Source organism: Rattus norvegicus, chromosome 3 (assembly GCF_021556685.1).
Source record: "Rattus norvegicus strain SHRSP/BbbUtx chromosome 3, alternate assembly SHRSP_T2T, whole genome shotgun sequence".
Lineage (NCBI taxonomy): Eukaryota > Metazoa > Chordata > Mammalia > Rodentia > Muridae > Rattus > Rattus norvegicus.
Window position 1 is genome coordinate 163,223,898 of NC_141536.1, and position 27,592 is coordinate 163,251,489.

The 27,592-nt window shown below is 48.0% G+C and overlaps 1 protein-coding gene, 1 long non-coding RNA gene and 1 pseudogene across 3 annotated transcripts in view; 1 reads left to right on the plus strand and 2 right to left on the minus strand.

Moving 5' to 3' along the window:
- Zfp831 (zinc finger protein 831) overlaps positions 1-27,592 on the plus strand; it is a 101,875-nt gene that overhangs the window by 34,840 nt on the left and 39,443 nt on the right. The window contains exon 5 of one of the 2 annotated variants that reach the window (XM_087645566.1): positions 6,923-7,059. In XM_087645566.1, coding sequence (XP_087501692.1) covers positions 6,923-7,059 — 137 coding nt within the window. 2 annotated transcript variants of the gene reach the window in all.
- On the minus strand, positions 3,302-4,410 carry LOC108350546 (40S ribosomal protein S15 pseudogene; annotated as a pseudogene).
- On the minus strand, positions 14,582-20,148 carry LOC147995856 (uncharacterized). Its single transcript, XR_015684070.1, has 3 exons — positions 19,998-20,148; positions 17,670-17,816; positions 14,582-16,438 (listed from the first exon to the last, which is right to left on the minus strand). It is a non-coding gene; the product is annotated as an uncharacterized LOC147995856 (long non-coding RNA).

The following is a 27,592-nucleotide window of genomic DNA, read 5'->3' on the forward strand; positions in this document are numbered from 1 at the left end:
GTGTGCTTAGCCTGAGTTTTTCGCTCCTACACAGCCCTGAACTTGATCAATACCAGGAAGTAATGTCCACTCTGGGCTGGGTCTTTCCATGTCAATTAACAAAAGACAGTCTCTCATAGGCACGGTCTCCAACCAACCTGACCTAATTAATTCCTCCTCATGATTCTATTCCTAGATTGATTTAGGTTGTATTGAGTTGCCAGTTAAGAGTGACCACAACATCCATGTTGTATGCATGAACACTAAACGATCCCTTCTTGATCGAGTCATATGCTTGAGGATGGCTGGGGTTCAGCTCATGTTTAGGTAGTCATATGAGTGAAAGTTTCAGAAGCTAAACCTATAGAGTCTCACCAATGACTGCCTAAATATTTTATTTATTTATTTCTTCATTTATCGGTTGATTGATTGATTGAGACGAGTGCTCTCTGAACGTGGGACTGTTTCTGAAGTTTCTTTCTGACCGTGTCACACATTGTCCCCCACCATTCTGTAACTTAGGCTTCACACTCCAGCCTGGGATCAAGTTCACTTCACTTTCCTTTATGGTTTGAGTTATGGATAGAAGCTCGGAGTTTTGCTGGCGGCTGCCTACTTGCCCTAACATGATCTATTTGTCTACCTTGATGCAGTTACCACCCCATTTTGATTATGACATCTAAACCCAAGAGTTTCCATATAAGGCTGGTGAATCAAAAACAGTGTTGTACTTCTATCAGAACAGAGAGAGACTGATTGGAGAGACAAGGAAGTGAAGAGGGACTTTTGATAAGATTTTAAAGGAAAATCGGTCGAGAGAAGAAGAAGGGATTGTCTTTCCAACCAACAGTGCCCAGCCTGGAAAACTCCCTGGGAAGCTGAAGGAAGCCTTGGGTGGGCATCTCATTTAACTCTGCTCTAGGGAGCAGCGACTTCATCACACAATGCCTGTCAGTCCATACATTGTTCGTATAGTAAGTCAAATTAATCATCTCTCATCTCCGCCAGCAGTCTGTAGCCTCCCACAGTGGTCTCTTGTTCATTGACATCTTGCCTTTATTGGTCTGACCTTTCAAACAGTTTTATTGCATTTATTTGTTCGTTTGTATATTCTGTGTGTGCCGAGGTCAGAGGACAGTGTGCAAGGTGCGAGTCTCTTCTTCCGTTGCGTTTTCCTGGGGATATCAGGCTTAGTGGCAACACCTTTACCCATTGAGAGAGCCATCTTGAAGCCAGTCCCACTGATTTCGAAGTGTAGCTACTCATGGATATTGTGTTTATCTCCAAGAAGCACATACATACAGAATCTTTCTGCCACATCCTTTGAGGTGGGGGCTTACTGCACTTGCTTGTGAATTCAGCTTGGCTGTCTAGCCAGCCTAGGTCAGGTCTCCTTCCCTGTCCGTCTCCCCAGCATGGGAATAACAGACTCCCACAACCACCATGCCTGGATTTTGTGCTCATGCTGAGAATCTAGACTATGTTTAGCAAGGCAAAATACCTTGCTGGCTTAGCCATCTCACCAGGCCCTCAATCCTTTTTAAACCACACTTTAGAGTTTGTTCTTGATGATCCCAGCAGTTGAAGTCCCCCACGTCTGCCTCTGTTTATACATTAGCTCTCACTTACAGCAACGGAGTGCCTTTGTGCTCATGGTATGGGAACACTGAGATCTGGGTTGAAAGCACCCCTCTTGGAGTGGAATGGAGAGTACTTGTTTTGCTTCTGCTAACCCTGCTAGACTCTAGTCTAAGTGAAGCTGTTGACATTAAGGCTTTCCTGGTCTCAGCCCACAGGAATCAGGGAAGGAAAGGTCTCTTCTGTTTATAAAGGGAACCTGAAGAATTTCTCCCCATTCCCTAGGGGCAGGGTGTGGGCTGGGAGCACTCACTTCTCAGTCACAGTGTGGTGAGTGCATGGCTTTCCCTGGGCATGAGGTCTCTGTAACAATAAGAACTGTCCCCTTCACATCCTCTAAGGTCCTGTCCCACCAAACTAGGGGACATATATAGAAATCATCTGGAGAAACCATTGTGATGAAAACAGATTTACCTGCCCAGGTTTTCCTTCTTTTGAATTTGAACTGCTTTGCACCTTCCAATCAGACTATCAATACGTTTACATCTATTTAATTTTTAAGAACTTATAGTTTCAGTTGGTTTTGGTATAAAGAGGGCCATAATGGGACTGGAGTGTTAGGTCAGGGCTCGGAACCCAGGAGACCAGGTTCGCAGTTAATTTGCTGTGCCTTATTGTTAAGAAATTGCTTTTATTCCTAATATATTTTAAGGTCTGATTTTGCTAATTTGATCAAGCCAGTCTTAGACTTTTGATGGAGCTCCTCAGAGCTGGGATGGTGTGTGAGAAGTTGTACATTTATTTCGATGTATCCACAACGCTACCTTTGTTTCTGTAGTTACCCGGTGATGCTCTTGTCAAAGAAGCCTTCCCCAACTTCAGTCTCCTGTTGTCTTGGGCATATAAAGACTTCCTCTGATGCTTTTCTAACATACACAAATATGATAGTCACATATATGGAAGGAATTGGCTTGATTTTTGTGATTTAGACAACCAGGGAGCATGGATCAAATGTGATTTTTTTAAAAGTTGTTTTATCAACTAGTTATAAATTTGAAACTACACATGCACTATTATATTACTCATGAGTATTTCACATATAGATATTGGAAAACTCTAAAACATACTGTAGAATTTATATAAAAATCAGGGGTCCCCCAGCTGTTTGCTTTGTTTACTTTCCCATTTACACTCGAAGTTCATTCCAGGGCCTTTCTGTTTGGTTTCATTTCTCTCTCCCCTCCCCATTCTAATGCTGTGATGAGAATGGCTGTTTCATTAATGACAGTGCACATGTTAAAAGAGAGAGAGTCAAGAACTCGGGGTCCATTTCGAGAGTGGAAATGGAAACACGGTGGAGCTTCATGCTTGCATGCCTAATTACTTAGACATTAACTCGAGGCCCAGAGACTCACAAAGTTCTCAGAATACATCTGTGCCAGGCTCACAGCAGCAAGCACTGGACCATGGAATTGGTTTTTTTGTTGATTAATTTGTGGTTGTGTATAAGCATGAAGTGCTCAGAGACTTGGCTGAGGAAGTTTCCAGCAAATGCCAACATAGATAGCCCTGAGGGAGGAGAGATGTGTGTGTGTGTGTGTGTGTGTATGTGTGTGTGAGTCCTAAAGGGCACATTCGTCCCTGAGGACAGGATTCTATTCATCATGAGGGTCTACCTTGTGCATTTGTTATTCCTGTCTTTGGTCAGGATGCGATTTACTCAGAGACGTCTGTGAGGTGAGGTTCACAGGCAGGTGGACAACCGGTGTGAGCTCAGGTGGCCTTTGCTGTCTATGCCCCACACCACGAGGCTGAGAGCCTGTGACCCGTTGGCTGCAGCACCAGAGCTTCGGGCATGGTCACAGACGTCTCTCAGCTTCTCTATGCTTTGACATGTCCTTAGGGCCATGAGAGGAGCTGGGAGAAACAGCAGGACTGAGCTCTCCTCTGGATGAGCATGTATGAGGCTGGCCTGTTCACCCACTTGCCGGGTCCCTCCTTAGACCTCACTACAGCAGTATCGTAGAGCAACAGTGGGGATCATACACTTCAACATGTCAAGACTTATGACAGCAACCTCAGTCCTCCTATCTCCTGAGTGAACTGAGGGGCTCTACTCCAAATTGAAGGCCACAGGCTCACAATTTTAAGCTACCAGTCTTCAGGGATCCCTGATGCACTGACCTGGACAAGAAATGCTTACTGTGACTAGTCTCCATAAGACCAAGGAGTGAAGGTGTCCTGAAACACATGGCAAGGACCCAGAGAGAGCAGAAAAGAGGCTTGCAGCTCCAGGGGTGGCAGCTTCTTCCTTCCTTCCTTCTTTCTTTCTTTCTTTCTTTCTTTCTTTCTTTCTTCCTTCCTTCCTTCCTTCCTTCCTTCCTTCCTTCCTTCCTTCCTCCCTTCCTTCCTTTCTTTCTTTTTTGAAAATAACAAGTCTTTATTGGCCTCTGCGACTTGAAGGGGATGGATCTCGAGGAGTGGGTGGCGCCAATACCAGGCCATTCACAGGCTTGTAGGTGATGAGAACTTACCCAGGTAGTGGCTGATTATCTCTGGTTTGATCTCCATCTGGTGGAAGGTCTAGCCATTGTACACACCCACCATTGCTGCCGACCATCTCAGGCAGAATGATCATGTCCCTCAGGTGGGTCTTCACCACCTCGGGCTTCTGCATGGGTGGCACGTCCTTCATGGCTTTTCTCAAGCGCTCGAGCAGTGAGTGCTGCCTTCAGAGATGGCTGTGCAACTGCATCAGCTGCTCATAGGGCATGCCCAGCAGTTGGTCGAGGTCCACGCCACAGTAGGTGAACTTGGGAAGGTTCATTTCTTCCTCTGCTACACTTCAGCCATCTCGGTGGCTGCTCGGAAAAAGCATTATCGGTGTCTGTGCAGTTATTGTAAGCTTGCTGGCGGGGGGGGGGGGGGGAACGACTTCTTTTTAAAAGTAGAAAGGAGAAAATGGATCAGCTCAGTGCCACAAACTAGATGTGAACTTAGAAAACTAAGTTGATCTCAAACTCAGCCTTGGATAAGCAGAAAGGGAGAGAGGGAACAGGCCTTGTATCACGTACTAAGTAGACATGTACTTAGGGTTATGTGCGTACTCAAGGTCCTTCAAACCAAAGCAAGCATTCTGAGAGGCGACACCCACATCAACCCCTGTTGGGTTCTTTAGAAAGTGGGGCTTGGGCTATAAGTGAACTCTTAAAAGGAGGTTGTGAAGAGGCAGCGGAAGGCAGGGAAAGGGGCATAGAGACACTTAAAGAGTCTGGCCTCTGAAGTGGGACTTGTACCATACAGATCACTCTACTTAGAGGTGAGTGTGTCTGACTCACGACACCCCACATCAGTCAGCCACCAGGGAGTGGAGGTGAGGTGGAAAATTTCCCAGGTATGCACAAGCAAGTCAAGTCCCCATTGGCCCAGAGGGTATGCATGTTCCCAACAGTAAGGGCAGAGTTAGGTAGCCCTAGGGAGAACTGTTAGATGGTACTTCTCGGCACCTTGCATGCCTTTCTTGGGGTTCCTTGAGTGACAGTAGACGAGAAAGTGCCCAACTGGGCTAATGTTTTTGACTGCAGCTACTTGTGGGGAGGGAGGGGCCCTACACTCAGACTCCTCTGAGAGGATCAGAGAGATGGGGATGGCCCCTCCCAAGACTAAACAAAGCATCTCTTCAAAGATGGTTCCAGAGTCTAAATAGGTTCTCTTCAACTGTGACCGGGTCCAGATCCCACTTTGGTAAGACTGACTAGAGGGCCAGGAACTCTCCTGACAGATGCCCTAGCCACTTTGATTGAATGAAGTCTCGAAGGTTGAGGTTGAGTGCCATTCTGCAAGCCAGCTCCAGTTACCAGTGGCCTTGGGGGCAAAGGTGAGCCTGCACACTTACTGGATGCATGTCCACCACAGGTCCCACCTTCCTTCCTTTGTGTGCTCTGAAATCACTCAGCAGGAGCTCCAGTGGGTCAGGGGGTTATGGTGAAGTAAACCAGCAGCCTGCCTTCCTTCCCCTGATAGCTCTTCAGGGAATCTGTGGTCTTGACAAATGGGACAGAAGCTTCAGGAAAGGAGCTAATCCCTCCACCCCAAACTCAGAGGATGACAGCTCCAGCTCCTGCTCCAGGCTGTGAAGGCAAGTTTCTTTCAAGTGTAGACACCCATCAGGGAGGAACAAAAGCCACTCTGTCAGGGCTGGTGCTGTAAGAAGGCAACACGTGAGAAGATATGTGTGTTCTTCAGCCCCGATTTAACATTCTGCAGTCAGCCCTGGTGCCATGGTACTGTGGTTGGGTCTTGGAGGAAGCTCAAACAAACAAAGCAGGAAGAAGGCTAAGCACGTTGCCTCTTCCCAAGAAGGTTCTGTGGAGCTCCCTGGGAATCAAGTGCTGGGAAACTGAAGCCTGTACAGGAAGGTGACTCACCTAAGGATCTGCAAAGAGCTTTCGAACAAGCTTAAGGCATGTGTCAGTGAATCTTCATCTCACTTACTTTCCCCTAAGATGTGGGTGCTAGACAAGATGGCTGTCAGTAAAATATTGCGATCTTGAATCCTAAGAGACCAGTGCAAGCTCATGTACATGTTATACAGATCTACTTGCCAGATGCATGCCGTACATTACGAAGGGCATGCACCAAGAAGGGTGCAATCTACATGACAGCCAATACAAGTGGGTGCCTAGCTTTCTCTCTTTCCCCATCCTCATGATATCTGTCTGCCCTCTGGGCATGGGCGACATTTTGAGGACCACTAGATCAAATGAACTGAAAGGGGCTCTCTGTTAGGGAACCTGTGCAGATCCCCAAGACGCAGGCTGCCAACGCTGCCTGTGGTGGTGGCAGTGACCATGTGTAGGTCTTAACACAACTGTGGCTTGCATACTCAGCAGCCCCAGGAGGGGAGCAATGATTGTGCATATCAGTGAGGGCTCTGGAACATTTTCATATGTGCACAAAGCTCTATTTGGCAAACTGTTTAGCAAGTAGCGAAGGACCAGACTCTTATAACAGCATCTCTTTCCTACATGATTGTGAAGCAGTGTGAGTAAAATTGAAACTCGGTCTCAGGCTGGGAGCATTTCCCTGTGGTTAGAGTGCCCTCCTCACATGCATGGAGCTTTGGGTTCTAGCTTCAGCACTGCAGAAACCAGGCATGGTAGACTTCACCTGGGATCCCAGCACTCAGAAGGTTAAGGCAGGAGGATCAGAATCAGCCTTAGCTACGGAGGAAGTTCAGGCCAAGCTGGGCTCCATGAGACCACTTCCAGTCCAGCCCCAAGTTTCCCAGAATCCCCAGGGCCCCAGCTGTCCTGGCACATACCCTTGTACACAGTGACTATAGATGCACTGCTCTGCCCCACAGGTGTGAAGGGAGTTTCTGGCAGAGAGCCAAACGACTGTGCAAGCCACCCTGGTTGCCGAGAAGAAGCTGTCTCCCCCACCGACTTGAGGGGTTAGAGCCACGGGGGACCTTTGGGAGGAGTTCAGCAGAAGCGTCAGGTAACATTTTCCTCAGAGTTGAATTCAGACTAAGTGGATTTAAGTCAGAAAACTAGTAGATGGGCAGGGCAAATCCAGAGGGGCAAAGTGTATGAAGGGCCATGACAACCAGCCTTGATCTATGGAAAATGGTGGGGAGTAGGAAATTAAGATGCCATTTCTGGACAGTGCAAACATGTCCCTGGCTCTGGCTGCAAGAACCAGGCCCCTGCACAGCTACAGATTCCCTCTGGGGATGTATGCACCAGGGCTCCTGGTGCCTCTACCTCCCCCATCTCTGGACAGGAAGTATGCTGAGTTCTTTGCACAATCCCACCATTGTAAGACTCCCGGGGTGGAGGCGGTGGGGGCTACGAGTGTCACAGCCCACGATGAATATGGTTCTGTGAGAGGCACGTGTCTAATGCCAACCTGGGCAGCAAACAGGAAAAGGCCCAGAGGGAAATGAGACATGAACTTATGGAGGCTACTTCCTGGAATAGAGGCGTCCTAAACTCCTGTCCCTGAGCAGCTAGGACAAGTCAGAGGACTTCTGGATCACCACATCTCCCCACTTTCAGCCAGCAGTGGTGACTCCACCCTTTATCTTGCTTGAAGAGGGTTGACTGGGAAGAATGGAGCCATCTTTGAGGGACTGTGGAGCCCATCTGGCCAGCAGCACCTGAATTACCAACCCTTTGCGTCTGTCTGTCTGTCTGGTTGTTCACTGATTGGTTTAAGGGCTGACCGAAGCCTTTGTCTGGTGCCCCGGTTTTGACTCTTGGGGACCATGGCGGGGCATTCTGCTCTGTGTAGCTTTAGTAACCCCTGCAGGTAAATGGCACTTGTTCCACCCCAGTCCCCAGTCCCCAAAGTCTTCTCTCCATGTAGAGAGGACGATGAGGCCCAGTGCTCATTCCTCAGAATCAAACCAATGTAGCTAGGTACTCACTCCTACTGTTGGATGGCCAGCTGAAGAGGGCAAAATGCTGCTTCTGTTAAGGTATCTGAAGGGTCTAGATCCAGGGGGGGAGAGAGGCTGGGGTGCAGAAGGATGTAGGCGCTCAACTCTGCTCTCCCTCCGTGGTCCACAGCTCTCGCCTCTTTGTTCCTTGTTCAGTGAAATCACCTACTGTGCTCTGCGATACCCGTTGTAGAGGACATCACATTGCTAGACATGGGTTTCCCTGTACACAAGAGGTTCCTTCCATAGCCAGAGGATACTGTGAGGCCAGGCCTTTACAGTGGGCCTTCATATGACAGTATTGATGGCATCTCTGTGCTTTACAGACTCTAGGGCATGCCTCTTCTCATTCCCCGAGATTCTCTTCCACTTGCACTCTACTGTTAGGACCCCAGATCTCAGAGCGCTGAAAGGTGAGGAACTACAGGCGCAGGGGCCTGACATTGAAGGGTGGGAATCATGGCCCCCGTTGTCTGCCTCTTCATTCTTTGCCTCTATGTGCTTCATCCTCACATATCTCCATGAGGGTTTGGTTCCTGGGTTCTCCTTCATGTGGCTTCAATGCCTGATTGAACTCTGCTGATGAGCTGTCTGGGAACTGATGGTCAGCTGTCTGTCCACGGGCAAGAGGCTGCCAATGGTCACAGCTGAGACAAATGGGAACAGCTGAACTCTGCCAGTCGCCCCCCAGAATGGAGGGCTCCAGCTCTCTCTTCAACAGCTTTGGAATGGCGAATCCAGCTGAATTGGGAGCTTACACCAGCCAAGTCATAGGCCTAGGCTCTGGCCCTACAGGCAGGAAGGACAAAGAGAGTCCCTGTTCTTGATAGTAGGGGAGACAAGTTGGCCTGCTTCTTGTCCACCTTTGACCAAGCCATGCTGGGAATGGAATAGGTGACCTGTTCACTTCTACGTGGAGGATTTTGACTGTAAAGCTAAGTTGCATAAACTCTCACTTATAGACCCACATGCTCACTGTGAGATCACGGTAGCTTCTGGGTACAGCCTTACCCAGATCACTTACAGCTTCCAAAGCAGCCAGTGATGCTGATTGCTATTACACACATGTGTGTGACAGTGACACACTCAGAGTGCCAAGTGAAAGAGAGACCATGGTGACTAGTGCCCTTGCTATAGGAGGAATATGAGGCCCCTCTCATGAGTCTTGAGAGGAGGCTCCCTTTGGAGACCAGGGCCTTTTTATGGAAACGTGATTGTGGTTTTTCTGGCTGGGTGTTGGGCACAGGGAGGAAAACGACCAGGATGGAGATACGGCAGAGGTGGGTAGAACGTAGGAGCTGCCATGTGGGATTGCCCAGCAAAAGGATTCAGAGACCTCACTAAACCTAGGGTCCTGTGGCCGTAAGAATCATGCATTGATGTGTTCTACGGACTCTTTACCAGCGTCATTTTCATAGATCCCAAAGGTTGGGAAGGTGCTCTTCAGCCTTCATAAGTCACCTCCATCCGACCCCACATAAGCAACTGTCCATGCCTTTCTGAATGAACAGAGGGCAGGGTGCGTGTGGACGTCACCCGGGATCTCTCCTCAGTAGTAAACACATTTGGCAGAGCATTGCGATTAGCCTAAGCCATGAAAGAATAGAATCACAGGGCTGGAAGATGGCTCACTGGGTAAAGTGCTTGCTGGGGAAGGCCACAGACCTGAGTTCATCAGTTCCTGATACCCTAATGAAAAGAAGCCAGATGTGTAATCTCGTAGTCTCATCACTGGGGAGGAGGGTATAGGAGACTTTCTGGGATTCTCTGAGAAGCTAATGTGGCCAAATCAATGAAGAACAGGTTCAGTCACACACACACACACACACACACACACACACACACACACACCACACACACACACACACCACACACACATACACACACACATACACACATACACACACACACATACACACACACACCACACACACACATACACACACACCACACACACACACCACACACACACATACACACACACACCACACACACACATACACACACATACACACACACATACACACACCACACACACACATACACACACACCACACACACACACATACACACACACCACACACACACCACACACACACATACACACACACACCACACACACACATACACACACATACACACACACATACACACACACCACACACACAAATACACACACACCACACACACACACCACACACACACATACACACACACCACACACACACACCACACACACACATACCACACACACACACCACACACACACACACCACACACACACACCACACACACACACCACACACACACACACACACACACACACAGAGAGAGAGAGAGAGAGAGAGAGAGAGAGAGAGACTTTTCCCATCTCCACCTACCATAAGCAGCAGGCTCTGTAATACTCTGGGATTCTTCAGTGTTCCTTTAAGGAGAAGGCTGGGGGATCATCAGTTCAGGGAGTCATAGGTAAGGCCTCTCATGTGGTTTTCTGGGCAATTCTGACATTGAGCCCCACATTTCCCTAGAGTGTGCCTACTCCTAACCTATGACCCAGGCCACAGACTATGTAAGCGAAAGAAAAGAACACCTACTCTCTGTGGTCCTTTCCAGGGATACCTGGGAAGTCCTGGCCCTGCTCATGGGCACTGGCTTGATCATAGAGATATAGGGGTCTTAGGAACACAGAGTGGCCTTAGAGAGCCACTGACTTTGTCTCTTTTATCAATGTGAAAGCTTCTCTGGGACTGGAGGGAGGCTCCATATCCACCCGGCAGGATGTCTGAGAGGCCACAGATATCCTTTCCATCTCCCTCCCCTTGGAGATAATCTACTCTGTACAGTCCAAATTCAACAGTAGCCTTCCACAGCTTTGTCACACCCCCAAGAGCAAAAGTGTGCGCTAATGAATGAGAAAACCAGGTCTCTACAGAAACAGAATCCAAGGACGGATGGCACTCAATTAATTTCCCTCTGGGAACCCAGCTCCAGGCTTGGACCCCATGTAGGTATAATGCCCTGAACAGCCTGCAGGGCTCTCAGATGTCTAATCTCTCTTGTCTCATATTTGAGCAGCAAGCTGAGGCAGAGGACAGGGTCCCTAGTGCCCATTTTCAAAAGCTTCCTGTCCCCGCAATTAGTCAGAGCTGAGAGCATGGTCATTGCAGGGCAGGTGTGAGTCTGCAGGAAGAGGTCCACACAGTGGCCTAGGAAGAATTAATCACTGTGTGTCTTCATTGAAGTGTCAGAGGGGACGTCAGGAATGGTGGTAGGGCAAGCCAGCAAGCTGGGGTTGACAGAGTCTGATGGACACCTGAGTTGAGAGGCCGGAAAGCATATCAAAATAAATACTGCTTGGAAGCCAAAGGGCCAAAGGGTTTCATTACTGACGCTCACCAGTAGGTGAAGGGTGTCAAAGACAAACTGCTCTAACTTGAAAGACAGCCGGGCTGGACCGCGGTGGTCCGCCATTAATTAACGACTATGCCGGGTGTTCTAGGATAGACTGGGCAATAGAGATATCTGAGATGGTTCCCAGTGGTCAGGATGACTTGATAGTAGGACTGGCCCACTGTGCTCTGTGAACATTTGCAACTGTGAGTGCTGTGACTGTGTGGACTTTGTGGCTGGGAATACCTGCAATCATGTATACCAGTGACTGTGTGTGACTGTGACTATGTGTGACTGTGACTGCGTGTGTCTGTGACTGTGTGTACCTGTGACTGTGTGTGCCTGTGACTGTGTGTACCAGTGACTGTGTGTGCCTGTGACTGTGTGTACCAGTGACTGTGTGTGCCTGTGACTGTGTGTACCAGTGACTGTGTATGCCTGTGACTCTGTGTGCCAGTGACTGTGTATGCCTGTGACTGTGTGTACCTGTGACTGTGTATGCCTGTGACTGTGTGTACCAGTGACTGTGTGTACCTGTAACTGTGTGTGCCTATGACTGTGTGTGCCAGTGACTGTGTATGCCTGTGACTGACTGTGTGTGCCTGTGACTGTGTGTACCTGTGACTGTGTGTACCTGTAACTGTGTGTGCCTATGACTGTGTGTGCCAGTAACTGTGTATGCCTGTGACTGACTGTGTGTGCCTGTGACTGTGTGTACCTGTGACTGTGTGTACCAGTGACTGTGTATGCCTGTGACTGTGTGTGCCTGTGACTGTGTGTACCTGTAACTGTGTGTGCCTGTGACTGTGTGTGCCAGTGACTCTGTGTGCCTGTGACTGACTGTGTGTGCCTGTGACTGTGTGTACCTGTGACTGTGTGTACCAGTGACTGTGTATGCCTGTGACTGTGTGTGCCTGTGACTGTGTGTACCTGTAACTGTGTGTGCCTGTGACTGTGTGTGCCAGTGACTGTGTGTACCAGTGACTGTGTGTGCCTGTGACTCTGTGTACCAGTGACTGTGTGTGCCTGTGACTCTGTGTGCCTGTGACTGTGTGTACCTGTGACTGTGTATGCCTGTGACTCTGTGTGCCTGTGACTGTGTATGCCTGTGACTGTGTGTACCTGTGACTGTGTATGCCTGTGACTCTGTGTGCCAGTGACTGTGTATGCCTGTGACTGTGCCTATGACTGAATATACCAGTGACTGTGTGTGACTGTGGCTATGTGTGACTGTGACTGTGTGTGTCTGTGACTGTGTGTACCTGTGACTGTGTGTGCCTGTGACTGTGTGTACCTGTGACTGTGTTTGCCTGTGACTCTGTGTGCCAGTGACTGTGTATGCCTGTGACTGTGTGTACCTGTGACTGTGTGTGCCTGTGACTGTGTGTGCCAGTGACTGTGTATGCCTGTGACTGTGTGTACCAGTGACTGTGTGTGCCTGTGACTCTGTGTACCAGTGACTGTGTGTGCCTGTGACTGTGTGTGCCTGTGACTGTGTGTACCTGTGACTGTGTATACCTGTGACTCTGTGTGCCTGTGACTGTGTATGCCTGTGACTGTGTGTACCTGTGACTGTGTATGCCTGTGACTCTGTGTGCCAGTGACTGTGTATGCCAGTGACTGTGTATGCCTGTGACTGTGTGTACCAGTGACTGTGTGTGCCTGTGACTGACTGTGTGTGCCTGTGACTGTGTGTACCTATGACTGTGTTTGCCTGTGACTCTGTGTGCCAGTGACTGTGTATGCCTGTGACTGTGTGTACCTGTGACTGTGTGTGCCTGTGACTCTGTGTGCCAGTGACTGTGTATGCCTGTGACTGTGTGTACCAGTGACTGTGTGTACCTGTGACTCTGTGTACCAGTGACTGTGTGTTCCTGTGACTGTGTGTACCTGTGACTGTGTGTGCCTGTGACTGTGTATGCCTGTGACTCTGTGTGCCTGTGACTGTGTATGCCTGTGACTGTGTGTACCTGTGACTGTGTATGCCTGTGACTCTGTGTGCCAGTGACTGTGTATGCCTGTGACTCTATATGCCAGTGACTCTGTGTACCAGTGACTGTGTGTTCCTGTGACTGTGTGTACCTGTGACTGTGTGTGCCTGTGACTGTGTATGCCTGTGACTGTGTGTACCAGTGACTGTGTGTGCCTGTGACTGTGTGTTCCTGTGACTGTGTGTACCTGTGACTGTGTGTACCTGTGACTGTGTGTGCCTGTGACTGTGTGTATCAGTGACTGTGTGTGCCTGTGACTGTGTATGCCTGTGACTCTGTGTACCAGTGACTGTGTGTACCTGTGACTGTGTGTGCCTGTGACTGTGTGTGTCTGTGACTGTGTATACCTGTGACTCTGTGTACCAGTGACTGTGTGTACTAGTGACTGTGTGTTCCTGTGACTGTGTGTGCCTGTGACTGTACCTGAGACTGTGTGTACTTGTGACTGTGTATGCCTGTAACTGTGCCTGTGACTGAATATACCAGTGACTGTGTGTGCCTGTGACTATACCTGTGACTGTGTGTGCCTGTGACTGTACCTGTGACTGTGTGTGCCTGTAACTGTGCCTGTGTCTGTATATACCAGTGACTGTGTATGCCTATGACTGTACATGTGACTGTGTGTACCTGTGACTGTGTGTGCCTGTGACTGTGTGTATCTGTGACTGTATATACCTGTGTGTGCCTGTGACTCTGTGTACCAGTGATTGTGTGTACCTGTGACTGTGTGTGCCTCTGACTGTATCTGTGACTGTGTGTACATGTGACTGTGTGTACCTATGACTCTGTGTACCTGTTACCGTGTTCACCTTTGATTGTATGCACCTGTGACTCTGTTTACCTGTGGTTGTGTGTACCTGTACTTCATATACATGTGAGTGGGAATACCTGTGACTATGTGTGTGTTCCTGTGACTCTGTTTATCTGTGAGTGTGGCTGTTTGGAGGTTAGGGAGGAGTAGCTGTATCCCAGGGCAGAGCAATATGTGCCAATTTATTTAGGGTGGTACAACAGGCTGTAATTGGTGAAGTTTGGTGGAGTTAAAAGATGAAATTAAGAATCCCCATTACTTTGGGATGGGGGATTTGCCAATTCCAAGGTAGGAAAACCATGGATTCAGGCTCTGGAGGCTCCTATGGCATTGGCATTTCTAAATAATGGTCAAGAACACACTTTTCCAAGAACAAGTTAGACCTGATACTGGTTATTGTTGTTGTTTTATTTTGTTTTCTTGGAGACTCTTGCTGTCAATAACTTGGAATGACACAGAGTGAGAGGATGTTTTTAAAAAAATAATTTTAAAGATGTTTGTTTTCTCTCTAAACCATTCAAACAGCTCAGAGCTAATCATTCAGATTAACAGATGGTGTGGTGAGGAAGCAATCTGTAAGCAGAAGGCGAGGGAAGTTACAAAGGATGGAGACCCAAGTCACACGATTCTACACTGATTACAGACTGAGGTATTCCTAAGAACAGAGAGAACAGAGCCTTTTTTCCTTAAACCTAAACCCAATAATATCTCAGCCAACTCTTCAGCAAAGCAAGGAGGAATCTAGAACTTTCTATGTAGATACTAAGACTTTCTGGATCTTCCAATACAGAATATGAACAGTGTGTGTGTGTGTGTGTGTGTGTGTGTGTGTGTGTTATAGGAAGCAGTTATGCAGATTTAATCTTACAGACTTAAGCTACCTCATTGAAAGAACTGGTTTTTAAATAGCAGATTACTGAATATACCAAGAAAGCAGATGTCTACCTTATAATCCAGATGGCTGGGGTGCCACCAGATGGTTGGGGAGCCCCAAACATGAGCGTGGCTGCCTATCTGGGAATAGAGGATCCTCCTCAAGCCCCTCTAACAAGCTAAGTGCTAGCCCCATATCCCGCCTCTCTTCACCCCCTTTCCTTTGCTCCTCCATTCTTTCTTCCTATTTCTCCTCCCACATTCTCATCTCTGACTGCCTCTCCCTTTTGTCTTCTTCCTGGACTGGAACATGCCCTTTAGAACTAACTTCACTGTAGACTCTCCTTCTCTATCACTATAGCATCTGATGTTTGAGTTACCCACTGCCTAGACTAGTGGAAACATTGCATGGAAACTTCTAGAAACAAAGCTTGTAAGTTCACAGACACTTTTATAGCATTGCGTCGCTATTAATATTCAATTTTATTTCTAGTTAATCTCTTTGTGGGCCTAAATGAACTGTGATTGTGGGCAGTGGTGTTCAGGTAAACACAGAGTCCACTCAGGGCTCAGTGGTGTTTGAAGTCCCAGTTACCCATGGTGGGTTTTGACACATATTCCCTGTGAGGAAGGGGACAGCTGTGAATTGATTGTTAAGTGAAAATTACAGCCAGGATGTTGAAGGTCATGGAGTTGATGGAAGTGACCATGGGAAGCCCACTTCATTCACACTCATGGGGGGAGTCGGGGCAGGTGAAAAACGAACCGGAGAAATCCAGCAAGGATTACAGTGGGGAGAGAGACTCAGGGGTCTCGGGATCAAGAGAAGCCCCTTGAAGAAATTGATGGAATCTTATAATGTGTTTATGAAGGGAAGGAACAGAAAGCGTCTTTCTACGGAGACTTGGAGTAGAAGTCAATTGAAAGTGAGGGTAGGTCCTTGGGTACCAGGTAGTTATGTGTCAAATGCACTCCATATTCATCAATACCTAATTGGCTTTTATTGATATTCCCAGTTAATGTAGAGGGTGAATCATAACCTCTAATAATAGCTTCACTCTTATCTCTGCACCCTCATCATCTTAGCTTTTCAAGACAAACTCTGCAAGTTACTCTCTCTGCTTCCAGTGAGATCTTGGCCCCCATTGTTCATTAGTGAATCTCAGGTGGCTTCTCAGGAGCTATGACTTCAGGGTTGGCTGTGCCAGCAGCCTCTGCCTTCAGGTGCCCAATGCTGTGGTAAGTTCTTGTGTCCACTGAACAGACACCTGAACAAGATCTCCTTGCTTTCTGCTGAACTTCATCCAACAGGTCCTTCAGAAGCCAGTTTCCAGGTCTTCACGACTGAGCCAGAAGGGCTGGGGTGTAGCCCTATGATAGAGTCATTGTTTCACACATGTGAGACCCTAGATGGGATCCCCAGCACAACAATAGTAGATTGGACAGACAGATAGACAGGTAGATAGATAGATACATAGATAGATAGGTTAGATAGATAGATAGAATGATGGATAGATAGAATAATAGAATGATAAATAGAATAATAGATAGAATGGTAGGTTGATAGAATTATAGATGATAGATAGACTGATAGATAAAATGATAAGGTGGTAGATAGAAAGATGGATGGATGAATGGATAGAGAGATAGATGAGATAGAATGATAGATAGAGTGGTAGATAGATAGAAAGATAGATGGATGGATGAATGGATAGATAGATTGATAGATTGATAGAATGATAGATAAAATAATAGATTGATAGAATGATAGATGATTGATAGATAGAATGATAGATAGAAAGATAGATGGATGGATGAATGGATAGATAGACTGATAGATTGATAGAATGATAGATAAAATAATAGATTGATAGAATGATAGAATGATGAATGATAGCTAGAACGATAGAATGATAGATAGAGTGGTAGATAGAAAGATGGATGGATGAATGGATAGAAAGATGGATGGATGAATGGATAGAGAGATAGATTAGATAGAATGATAGATTGATAGAATGATAGAATGATAGATGATTGATAGATAGAATGATAGATAGAGTGGTAGATAGAAAGATGGATGGATGAATGGATAGAGAGATAGATTAGATAGAATGATAGATTGATAGATTGATAGAATGATAGATGATTGATAGATAGAATGATAGATAGAGTGGTAGATAGATAGAAAGGTAGATGGATGGATGGATAGATAGATAGATAGATAGATAGATAGATAGATAGATAGATAGATAGATAGATAGATAGAAGTCAAACCAGACATAGTGGCTTATGCCAGGAACCCTAGTACTCAGGTGGAGGTAGTAGAACCAAGGCTTAGGATCAAGATTCGAGGTTTCCTTGGCTTCAGTTTTGAGTTCAGCCTGGGTTACAGGAGATCCTGCCTCGAATAAACAAACAAGTAACACCTAAGGTGAGATTGAGTGAGGCCAAACACAGGCTTGGACATCTGGTTTCTCCTTGTGCTTTCAAGTTGTTTCAACCATGGGATATGGCAGACAGCAGGTGTCTAGTTTGGGCAGCCGTGGAAGATCAGCAAAATTCAATTTCACAGTCGCCAATCTCGGGGTGCATGAGCTGTTACCTGATTTTTGAAGATGAAAACTCTAGGGAGATGAAGGTAGCTAGTGCAAGCCTACAGACGGTCGCTTCCCTCTGCTTCAGTCGTTTTCCCACACTGTAGTAGGACCAGGGTCTTGAAGGGTACACTTACTCTTTCCAAAGGCAACCCCTAAGGCAAAGAAGACAATTACCCACGATGAAAAGTGGAGTCAAAGACTCTGAAAGTAATCTCTTCCTGAGTATGATTTGTGTGTACAAATCACAGCAGAAGTCCTCAGACAGTGTGTTGGTGGATAAGCTGAAGGGAGGAGGGGAAAGGCCATCCGGCCATCCGCCCACCCAGGCTACCCTCAAGGTAAGCAGTAAATCCACCCATGGAAGACAGGGTGTAAGGAGGTCTCAGGTGTCCCTTGCTTCTCTGCAAGGCGTGGGCCTCCTGGCTTAGCACTAAGCCTCAGAAAGGCCTGTGACATTGTAATGGATTGGTTAGCTGTGATGGGGATTAGGGGAGATAATAGAGTTGCAGTCCTCCCAGGTCAGGGGAGGGTGAGGCACAGGTGTCACGACATCATTTACATGCATATGTGATGGGGCCCAGCCTTTGCCGTGAACACCTGAGCCTTCTCCCGCAAGCTTGGGGACAAGGGGGCAATTTTTCACCAAGTGCCAGCTTGAGCCAGCTGGAGCCAGCTACCTCAAGACTGACCTTTGAAGGCCACAGGGGAAGTTCACCAACAAGCCTTGTTTTTCCACTGTGTTTCCAAAGTCAGGGGCTTACCAGACAAGAGAAGCATTTCAGGTACAATTTGTACCCACTTGCGTTTCACATTCTCATTAGGACAGACAACTGAAGGGGGTGGGGAGATGATGCTCAGCATTTAAGACCATGAACTGCTCTTACAGGGGACCTGAGTTGGATTCCCAGCATGCACCTGGGGCAGCTCGATGTTGTCTGTCAGAAAAACAAAACAAAACAAAACAAAAAAAAACCAAAAAAAAAACTCCATACATCTGTGCAAACCAAGGGCTGGCCCCACCTGAGCAAGGCTGCTGAGGCAGCATGTCCTGTGACAGGGGCATGGGTGAGCTTTGACATGCTGCACCCTCTCTTTCAGAACATCATGGGGATCGGGTGGAGATGGGCACCTCCTCCCTGGATGTTTGTGTTTCCAGTGGGACATTCTCTTCTCGGGGAGCTGGAAACGAAGCCACTTCGAATCTCATTATCATCCTCAGTTATTGACCCAGGGCCGCAGAAAGAATCTAGTAATTAGCTTGGTCCTGTTGTTGTGTTTCTATGCGCATCTCTCGAACAGATGAGATATCCGCTTGGATTATTATTTTTATTGCGATTCCTTGCGGTAAAAGGGCCTTTTCCATTAAGTGAGCCCTGTCCTGTTTACTCAGAGCTGGGGCTGGGGTACATTAGACCATTCTGCGGCAGAAAGAGTGCTCTTATACATTTCCTTAGAAACGAGTTTGGCGGAAGCAGAGGGAGAACATTGATGTAATGGAGGTTAATTATTCGGGTTTTCTCTGCGTGGATTGGAAGGCCTGACGCTCTTCTCAGTACACAGACTAAAATTGGAAAACTGAAGAGGACCCAAGTGTGGCCCTGTGCCACACATCCCAAGTCACTGATTGAAGGAGATGTTTTATAGAATGGTAAGAAGTACATTGGGTTTACGGTCTGCAGTTTCCGGCAGTCAGTGTGGCTTACAGCAGTAAACATGCAGATGTTTTCGCTGCACGTCTGAAGGGAGGCTTTGGAAACTTCTCTCAAAACTAAGCTTCTGAAGGAGCCTCTCCAGTCTAGAAGGCACATCTGCGTCTATACGTCTGAACAAACTCAGAGGATTGACTTTGTCCTCGATGTGTGGATAGGGAAATGGAGGCTGAGGTGTGAGTCTAGCAACCTGCCTGCAGTCTCTCACATGAGGAATCTGATGGCCAGCATACTCCTGGGTTTTCCTCACTTCAAACCCTTCAGGTGGGCCCACATGTGAAGCACACACCAATAATCCCAGCCCTGGGGACGCTGTGGGAGGGGGATCCTTGTGAGTTTGAGACCAGCCTGGTCTATGGAGTAACAAAAAGTCAAAAAGCCTTGTCTCTGGAGTCAAAAAAAGTAACAAAACAAAACACAAAACCCAACAAACTGAAGCTGAAACCAAAGAACAAAACAAAGAGAAAGGGAAAGATTAACAGACAGACAAACAATAACCAAACAAAAACCTAAAGACAAACAGGGTCGCATCCACTGTTACCCTAAGTATTATTGAGTTGGTTTTCTTTCAAGAGCACTCAAAAACAGACAGACAGACAAAAACAAAACAAAACAACTGCTCACCACTTCATCAAGAGGAAAACTGATCCGGAGTGCCCTAAGCTGGTTTCAACCGCAGTCCATACAAGGTTTTTGGGTGAATACATTGTAGCCAGAGTCCCATAAGTGAAGGCCGGTGACCTTGCACTGCGCCTCTGATGAAATTTGCTAGTGTGGGGAGCACAGAGGAATCCAAGGGTTTTGCCTGATCTTAACATTGAGAGAAAATGGGTGTGTGCATCAGGAGAGGAAGAGGGTGCGGAGTAGGGTTTGAAAACATCCCTGTTGGCAGAAAAATACCCCCACCCCCACCTCAGGCTCTCAGGGACAGATGAGCAGGAAACTGTGCCCTGGAAAAGGAGCTCAAACTGGGTCCCAGTCTTTTCAACAGCACCTGCCATGGAGCCTCAGATGTGTCTCCCTTAATGAAACTTCTTTGCCTCTGCTGCTCTCCATGTGCCCCTGGTCCAGCTGTGATCTGGACACAAGAATCTGGGAATGACACTGTGTGCTCCTTGCACCTCAGTTCTTGCCTGTAACACCGACAGTACTTATGAGCTCACCTGAAACACAGGTTCAGATGGGGCTGAAGGAGCTAGAGACTCTGTCTTCTAATTTAAAAAGGAGGGTGGGGGATAATGGTTTCTCTTGAGTGACGTCAACAGTGGTGGGTGCTCCCCCAGAATGTTTGCCATACCATAAATGAGGTTAAGGCTTGGGCAGCTCACCAGCTCATCTAACATGTCCTCTGGTGAAATTGGGGTCTGGACATACCACACAAGCCCTGCTGTCTGTACTCCAGGGGGATCATAGGTTGCTGGTATGGAGGCCAGAAATTGATGTTTGGTCTCTTTTCCAATTGTTTGTCACCTTGCTCTTAAGACAGGGTTAATCACGGAACCTGGGGTTGATCAGCTCAACTGAATGGCCATCGAGGTCTGCCTCTGCCTTCCCAGAGATAGGATTTCAGGTGCAAGATGCTTTGCTTGGCTTCTGCTTGTGTGCAGGACTGCAACTCCAGTCCACCTGGTTGTGTGGTAACCACTGGGCTAACTCCTAGGCCCCCTCTTACACATGTTTAGCATGGCCTTCCAAATTGCTCGCTAATTAGTCTCTGCCAGTAGCATATTAGGAAATCCCTAACTCATCTCATCCAGCTGGGTCCTCTGCCCACCCCAAGGTGTTATACATGCTGCCTTTGAACCCATAAACCCCAGGCGGGCCTCTCCTGCTGCCTACTTTGCTTCTTTCTGGGTTTCCTCCCCATGTCTCAGAGTTGGTAGGAACCTGTGAGCGCTGCTAAGAATCCTTTTCTGTTTAGACCTCAGAGAAGTTTCCCCTGAGCAAACCCGAAGTCTGCTGGGCACAATTGGATGTTCCTTCCAAATATCAATTGATTTGTTCTCCAGCAGAGGCAAGATGTCTCAGCCTTGCTCAGGGACAGTCCTGTCACTGCTAAGGACACAGAGCCACGCTGGACTTCCTCTGTGCCTGGCCAATTCATTAGACCCGGTTAGCAATTTGCAAAAGAGATTAATTGATTTGCAGGCTGCTGAGCCCTGAGTGTTAGTCAGCTACCTTCTGGCAGCAAGATCAGAGAAGCTCTGCCCACCCCTGGGAACCCAAGAGAGCCAACAGCAATATGGAAGGCTCTGGGCAAAGATTGGGGTAGGGCCACCTTCATTTTTCATCATAAACAGGAGCTTATGACATGATCCCTCAGTCATTTCTGGATGAGGGTGGTATGTAGGGCTGCAGTGGGGACTTCTGGGATACGATGAGAAGGAAGAGTGGTTACAGAGAAAGTGGATTGAGAGAGAGAGAGAGAGAGAGAGAGAGAGAGAGAGAGAGAGAGACAGAGACAGAGAGACAGAGACAGAGAGACAGAGAGACAGAGAATGTGTAGGAAGAGGTCAGAAGGCTCTCAGATCTCCTAGAGCTAGAGTTACAAGCAGTTGAAAGCTGCCTGATTCGTGAGCTGAACTCCGGTGTTCTTTAAGAGCAGCTTGTGTCCCTAACCACTGAGCAGTCTCTCCAGCCTTCTCCGCCATTTTTTTTTTTTTTTTTTGAGACAGGGTCACTAGGCTGGCAACTAGGAATTTCCCTCAAACTCTCCTCTCTTTGCTTTAACATTAGTGTTTTTAATGGGCTAAATGTCTGAGGGTGAGTCCCTTATGAACTGAGCCACCTCTGAAGACCCTTAAAGCTTTTATTGTCCCCAACTGACACCACACTGTCTTATTACAAACTCTGTATGCTGTATACCTATGTTAGGAAGATTCTGTTGTGAGGAAAGTAGACATTTGTACACACGCACGCACACACACACTCGCACACATATGTACACATTCATACACGCATACACACATTCACATGTAAACCCATGCACAAATGAGAAAGGGTGACGAGGAAAGGGAGGAAGGAAAAAGCCATTATCTCATGTAGCAAAAAAAAAAAAAATGGCTTCTACTGACGTCTGCTGGACTCAGTTACTTTGTCTCTAGGCAACAAGGAACCTCTATAGCCTTCCCATGCTTCTGTGACCCCAATTCTTGTCCCAGCCCAAGTCCTTAAACTAAATCTCTCAGGCTTAGTCTAGGTCACTGCCTGTCTTTAATCCAGCTACAATGATATTGTATGGCCTGCCAGGCCAGACTGAGTCACCCTTATGGAGCTCTTGAGAGCAAAGAAGAGATGGTTGCCTAAAAGAGGAGGGGGTCAGGCATTCTTCTGCCCATCCATTCGAACTTGGGGGTGGTATCTCACCCCTAGGGTAAAGCTATAAATCATCTTCTTATGAGCAGGTGCGTGTGCCTCGACGCCCCATGAGAAGGGAGAAGGGACGGGGAGGGGTTCGGGGGAGGCAGAAGATGGGCTCTCGAGGTGCTCAGGGACTAGAGGACCATGATGCTTTTGCAAGGGAGATGAGTCCTGAAGTTTGTGTGCAATTACCGGGCCCTGCTGTGTGCCAGGCAGTGTGTGGGAGCACAAGACAGGAGAATGAGAAGGCGACATGGCCCCTGTCCTTTGGGAGAGCTGGGTCTTGCAAAGGGAGCCGGCAGAGACTGGTAAACAGGTCATTACACATGCAGAGCGACGAGCTCTCTGATGTGATTAAGCTTCTGAATGAGGGGTCCTGACAAGGCCGGCTGGAGGAGGAGGAGAGCTGAGGCACAAACAGGAACTGGAGAGTTGCAGCCCGCCTGCCCGCCCGCCCTCTCACCCGCCCGCACCTGTCCCCAAGGCCTCTCCATCCAGCCCCCACTGCAGATGGAGGGCGGGTGGTGAATAGCTGGTATTTCCAGCCTCCTTGCTTCCCTCCTTGAATCACAAAGATGGTAAAAAAAAAAAAAAAAAAACAAAAAAAAACAAAAAAAAAAAAACCATACATGCTACAACAGACAGTGAAGACAGCACTTAACTACTATTTACTTGTTTACCTAAAATCCTAAGTGTTTCCTTAGCAACCGTGAATAGAATCTTGTTTACTGGAGTAATGTGTGCTGGCTTTCTTCCTTTCTCTGTCTCTTTGTCTCCAGCTATCTCTCTGTCTCTAAGTCAGAATCTCATGCAATCCAGGCAGGCCCTGAACTCCCTATGTGGACCAGGATGACTTTGAACTTCTGATTTTCCTGTCTCTGTACTGCAGAGTATACTGTTACGCCTCGTTTGTGTTGTGCTGGGGATTGAACCCAGGTCTTCGTGTATGCCAGGCAAGTGCTCTACCTACTGACTGCCATACCCAGCCCTCAGAAGTTTGAACTCCCCCACCCCTAGAAAGTGAAAAGGCAAGAATGCAAAGGGTGCTATTGACCAGATCAGTTGAGGAAGTGGGAGTAGGATGAGGGAGTCTGAAAAAGTGGTTGAAATGGGCTACTTGAGAAAAAAAAAAAGCATGTGTTTATGGACATAGGAGGGGACCGGATCTTGGGGACAAGTCTCCTGTAAGAAAGGCTTTCGGTAAACCACTCTTCCCAGGGTTAATACAAATAAAGCCTGAATTTTGTTCTAGAAATTTCTTTTGTGAAATGTTAGAAACAGGCAGCCAAATGAGAGTAGAAGATGGGGTTGGATGAGAGGTGAGCCCTCAACAGCGCTCTCACCCCCTTGGCCCCTCCCTCTCATCCACCCCGTTACCACACCCTCCAATTCCCAACTGTCCCTTTTGGTTAGAACCTTTAGGATTAATTCTAACTAAGGTGCTAGCAGAAATTTGAGACAGAAAACGTCCAAAACAGTGAGTCCTGGAGGAGATGTTAGGTGATCTGCCTTCAACCTTAGGTGACAGAATTGCAAGGAGAAGGGGCTTTGCTGTTCAGTCCTTTAAGCCCGGTAATGATGTCATGGGGAACTTTTGATTCTGATGCTAATGGTGCTTTGCCACCTGCCTAGCCTTTCCCTAATCCCTTTGCATCGAGAGGGGTTAGGTGTCCACATCTGGCTGGGAGCTGAGAACAAGATTGTTTTGATGGAAGTTTTTTTTTTTTTTTTTTTTTTTTTTTGCGGAGCATCTGTTCTCTTGCGTTACCTTGTACTCAGCTCACCTGAGAAGCCGCTGTCCTGTCTCCCAGCTTCCTGTGAAGCGGGGGTGTTCTAGAAACCGGTAATTTCATTTGTGGACTTAGAGTTCATTTGTTTTTTGTTTTTTTTTTAAGTCGGGGGACATCTGTCTCTTTTTGCCCGAGGCCTTCAACTGTAAAATGGAGTATGGCTAGTGTCTAATCTGGCTCCTGTCTAGAAGTCCTGACTCATTCCAAGGGGCGGCGTGTGTGTGTGTGGGTTGCTGAGAGGCCCACTTCACAGGATCCTCAAGGTCCAACAGGGAGCTATGTCTTGGAAGGGAGCTGTTACAAAATTATGGCTCTCAGTAGCGTGTGACCAGGGTGGCAGACAGTAGGGGGCGCTACCGTCTTTACCCCACATCTAGCTAGAGAAGATGTCTTTAGGTCTTAGGAGTGAGCCAGAGGCTGTGGAGTCTCATTCTGCTGCCAGGGAGTGGGTACCTAGTGAGACACAAAGAAGGCTGGGTATCCGTGCTTCATGAACACCTCTGTGGATGCATATTCCACAGGGAGCTCAAGGAGCCCTGGTGCTCTGCTTAAGGTCCCTAGCCCCCAGACAAGCCCTGCTTCTGTTGGCCTTCACCTCAACCTTGGATGCTGGCAGGGAGCTCGGAGAATCAGCTCCAACAACAGGCAGCTTCCTGCTTCCGCATTTGAGGGCTTCCGCCAAATGTTTTCCCTCACCTGATTTTCGTTATGGCCTTTGGGGGTCAGAGGTGGCTGCCAAGGCTACCCCCTCCCCATCCTCACTGGCAGGGAGTCATGCCCAAGTTCATACGTGGACGAAAAGATAGGTTCCTAAATCCCCCCCCCCCTCTTTCTGCTAAAAGTCTTAAAATGTTGGGGTTTTTTTTTGTTTTTGTTTTTTTTTTAACTTTCAGACTTTTTTTTTTGTCCCAGCCTCCAAGGCATTAGCGTTTGATGGCTACGAGGCACCTGGCATGCCGGAGACGGACAAAAGCCACCTCTAAGCACGAACATTTGAAATTATTAAGTGTTCATTAAAGCACCCCCCGGGTGCACAGCGCTCTTAGGGATGTTTGCTTCTCAATTTTCTATAATTTCCTTATTTTTCTCTTCTAGCTAAAGGCAGATGAAAAACGAACTCGGCGCATTTGAGTCTCTGAATCATAGTTAATGTGCGACGCCCCCTCCCTTAACTGCGCTGTTTCCCTCTGCCTCCTCCAGTCCCCTTTCCTATCAATCGGATAAACTTCTTGTTCCTTTTAACCCTTACTCCGACTGCCACTCGAGAAATCCATGCAAAGACCCCGACCAGCTCTCTCAATAGCCCCACTCGCTTTAGGCAGGGGTCTGCAGGCTGGGAGCTGTAGAAAAATCGAGACGGCTGCAGTATTGCAGCCCGGGCGCCAGCAGGGACTCGGGGTGGGGGGCAGCTGTCTGGCAGGTGGCTGCAGGCTGGGGTGCAGAGCACATCCTGGGCAGCCACCCACGCCCCCCCCTAGCCCCACTGAGGGCTTCCGGGGGGACTGGGGAGCTGTGGCTGTGCGTGGACTGTACTGGAAAAATACCAAGCTCCAAGCCCCCTCCCGTCCGCTCTCCTGTGACTCTGGTCTTACATGAGCAGAGAGGGAACAACAGCTAAAAGCTGTTTTTCTCTCTCCCTTTCTTTTTATTTTTTTGACAACAACCTCACATAACCTCAAAAAGTTACCCATGAATTTACCAAAAACTTTTTATGAAACTACTTTAACCTCTGGTGGGGGTTAAAAACAAGCTCTGTGGATTTATTACCCGGAAAAAAAAAAATAAAAAAGCGGAGCATGACTCTGTATTTGCTGGAAAATCGTCTTCCAAGCTTCAACGGTGCCCCCTACCGCCGCCTGCGAGGAATAGCGGGCGCCGACTGCAGCAGGATCTGCGGGCTGCTGGCTGCTGGCTGCCCAAGACCAGGCAGGACCTGATCCCCGGCAGGTGACTGGACCCCTCCACTGCATCCCGGGTCTGCTCCGAACCCGGACCCCTCGCTGGGTCTTAGCTTATATTCTTTGAAATTCAAATGGTTAAACCAGGAGCAGGCTAATCGCCAGCTGGGCTTGTACCTCCTGGCTGGGCTGGACCCCTGCAGAACAGTTGAAGCTTAGAGTCTGAGCACGCAGGCGACCCTTGTTTGTTTGTTCCTTTTCCCTGCCTTCACGTAAATGCCACCTAGATGTACTGAAGGAAGAATGATGACCGCCCCCAGAGGAAGGAAGGACAGGAGTTCAGGCAGGGGACCTCGTAGGAGGCTGAGACCCAGAGAAGCTGAGCATTGCAGAGAGCAGGGTGAAAGAGATGGGCAAAGAGAAGACCAGCAGATTCGGAAGGACCGGGGAATGGGGTGAGGGTCGCTGTGAGGAGACATGTGGATGTGGTCAGGCCTCCCCAATTTCAAAACACCCCAGTTCTCGCTCAGAACTACTCTGTTTTTACGAAGCACACGGGAGGGAAAAAAGCTGCTCAGAAAAACAAATGTTAAGTAGAGACGGAGGAGCCGGCTCTGCAGCCTGCCCAGAACAGGCAGGAGCATGCGGCACTCAGATTGTCTGGGCCCTCAGACCTACAGTCCTGTTGCTAAGGACTGAGCTTTCCTTCTTGCCGGCAAAAGAAAATAACAACACTGAAAGAAAGAAAAAAAAAAACAATGAAACAAAACAAAGGCAAGAACAAACAAACAAACAAACCAGACTAGCATCCTGGCAGTCTTAGCTTCTATACAGGGAGAAAGCCAGCTCTGCTCTCTCTGGAAAAATCTAGAATTCGACACTAGATAGATCTTCCAGTGTTTACACGATGCTAATGCAAACACCCTGTCTGTCCATCTGTCCTTCTGTCTGTCTGCCTGCCTGCCTGCCTGTCTCTCACGCACCACTGCCAGATATCGTTATTATTGAGGTTCGGGAGCCGGGGCTTACTGCCATCTCTTTTTGTTACCTAACGCCCACACATCCAGCATCTGGCTCAGGAGAACCAAATGCCAAACCCGGTTTATCTGTAGCTCTTTTGGGGTTCGCGGGTTGGATTTGAGGGGAAGCTTCCTTTTTCTTTTCTCTTCTG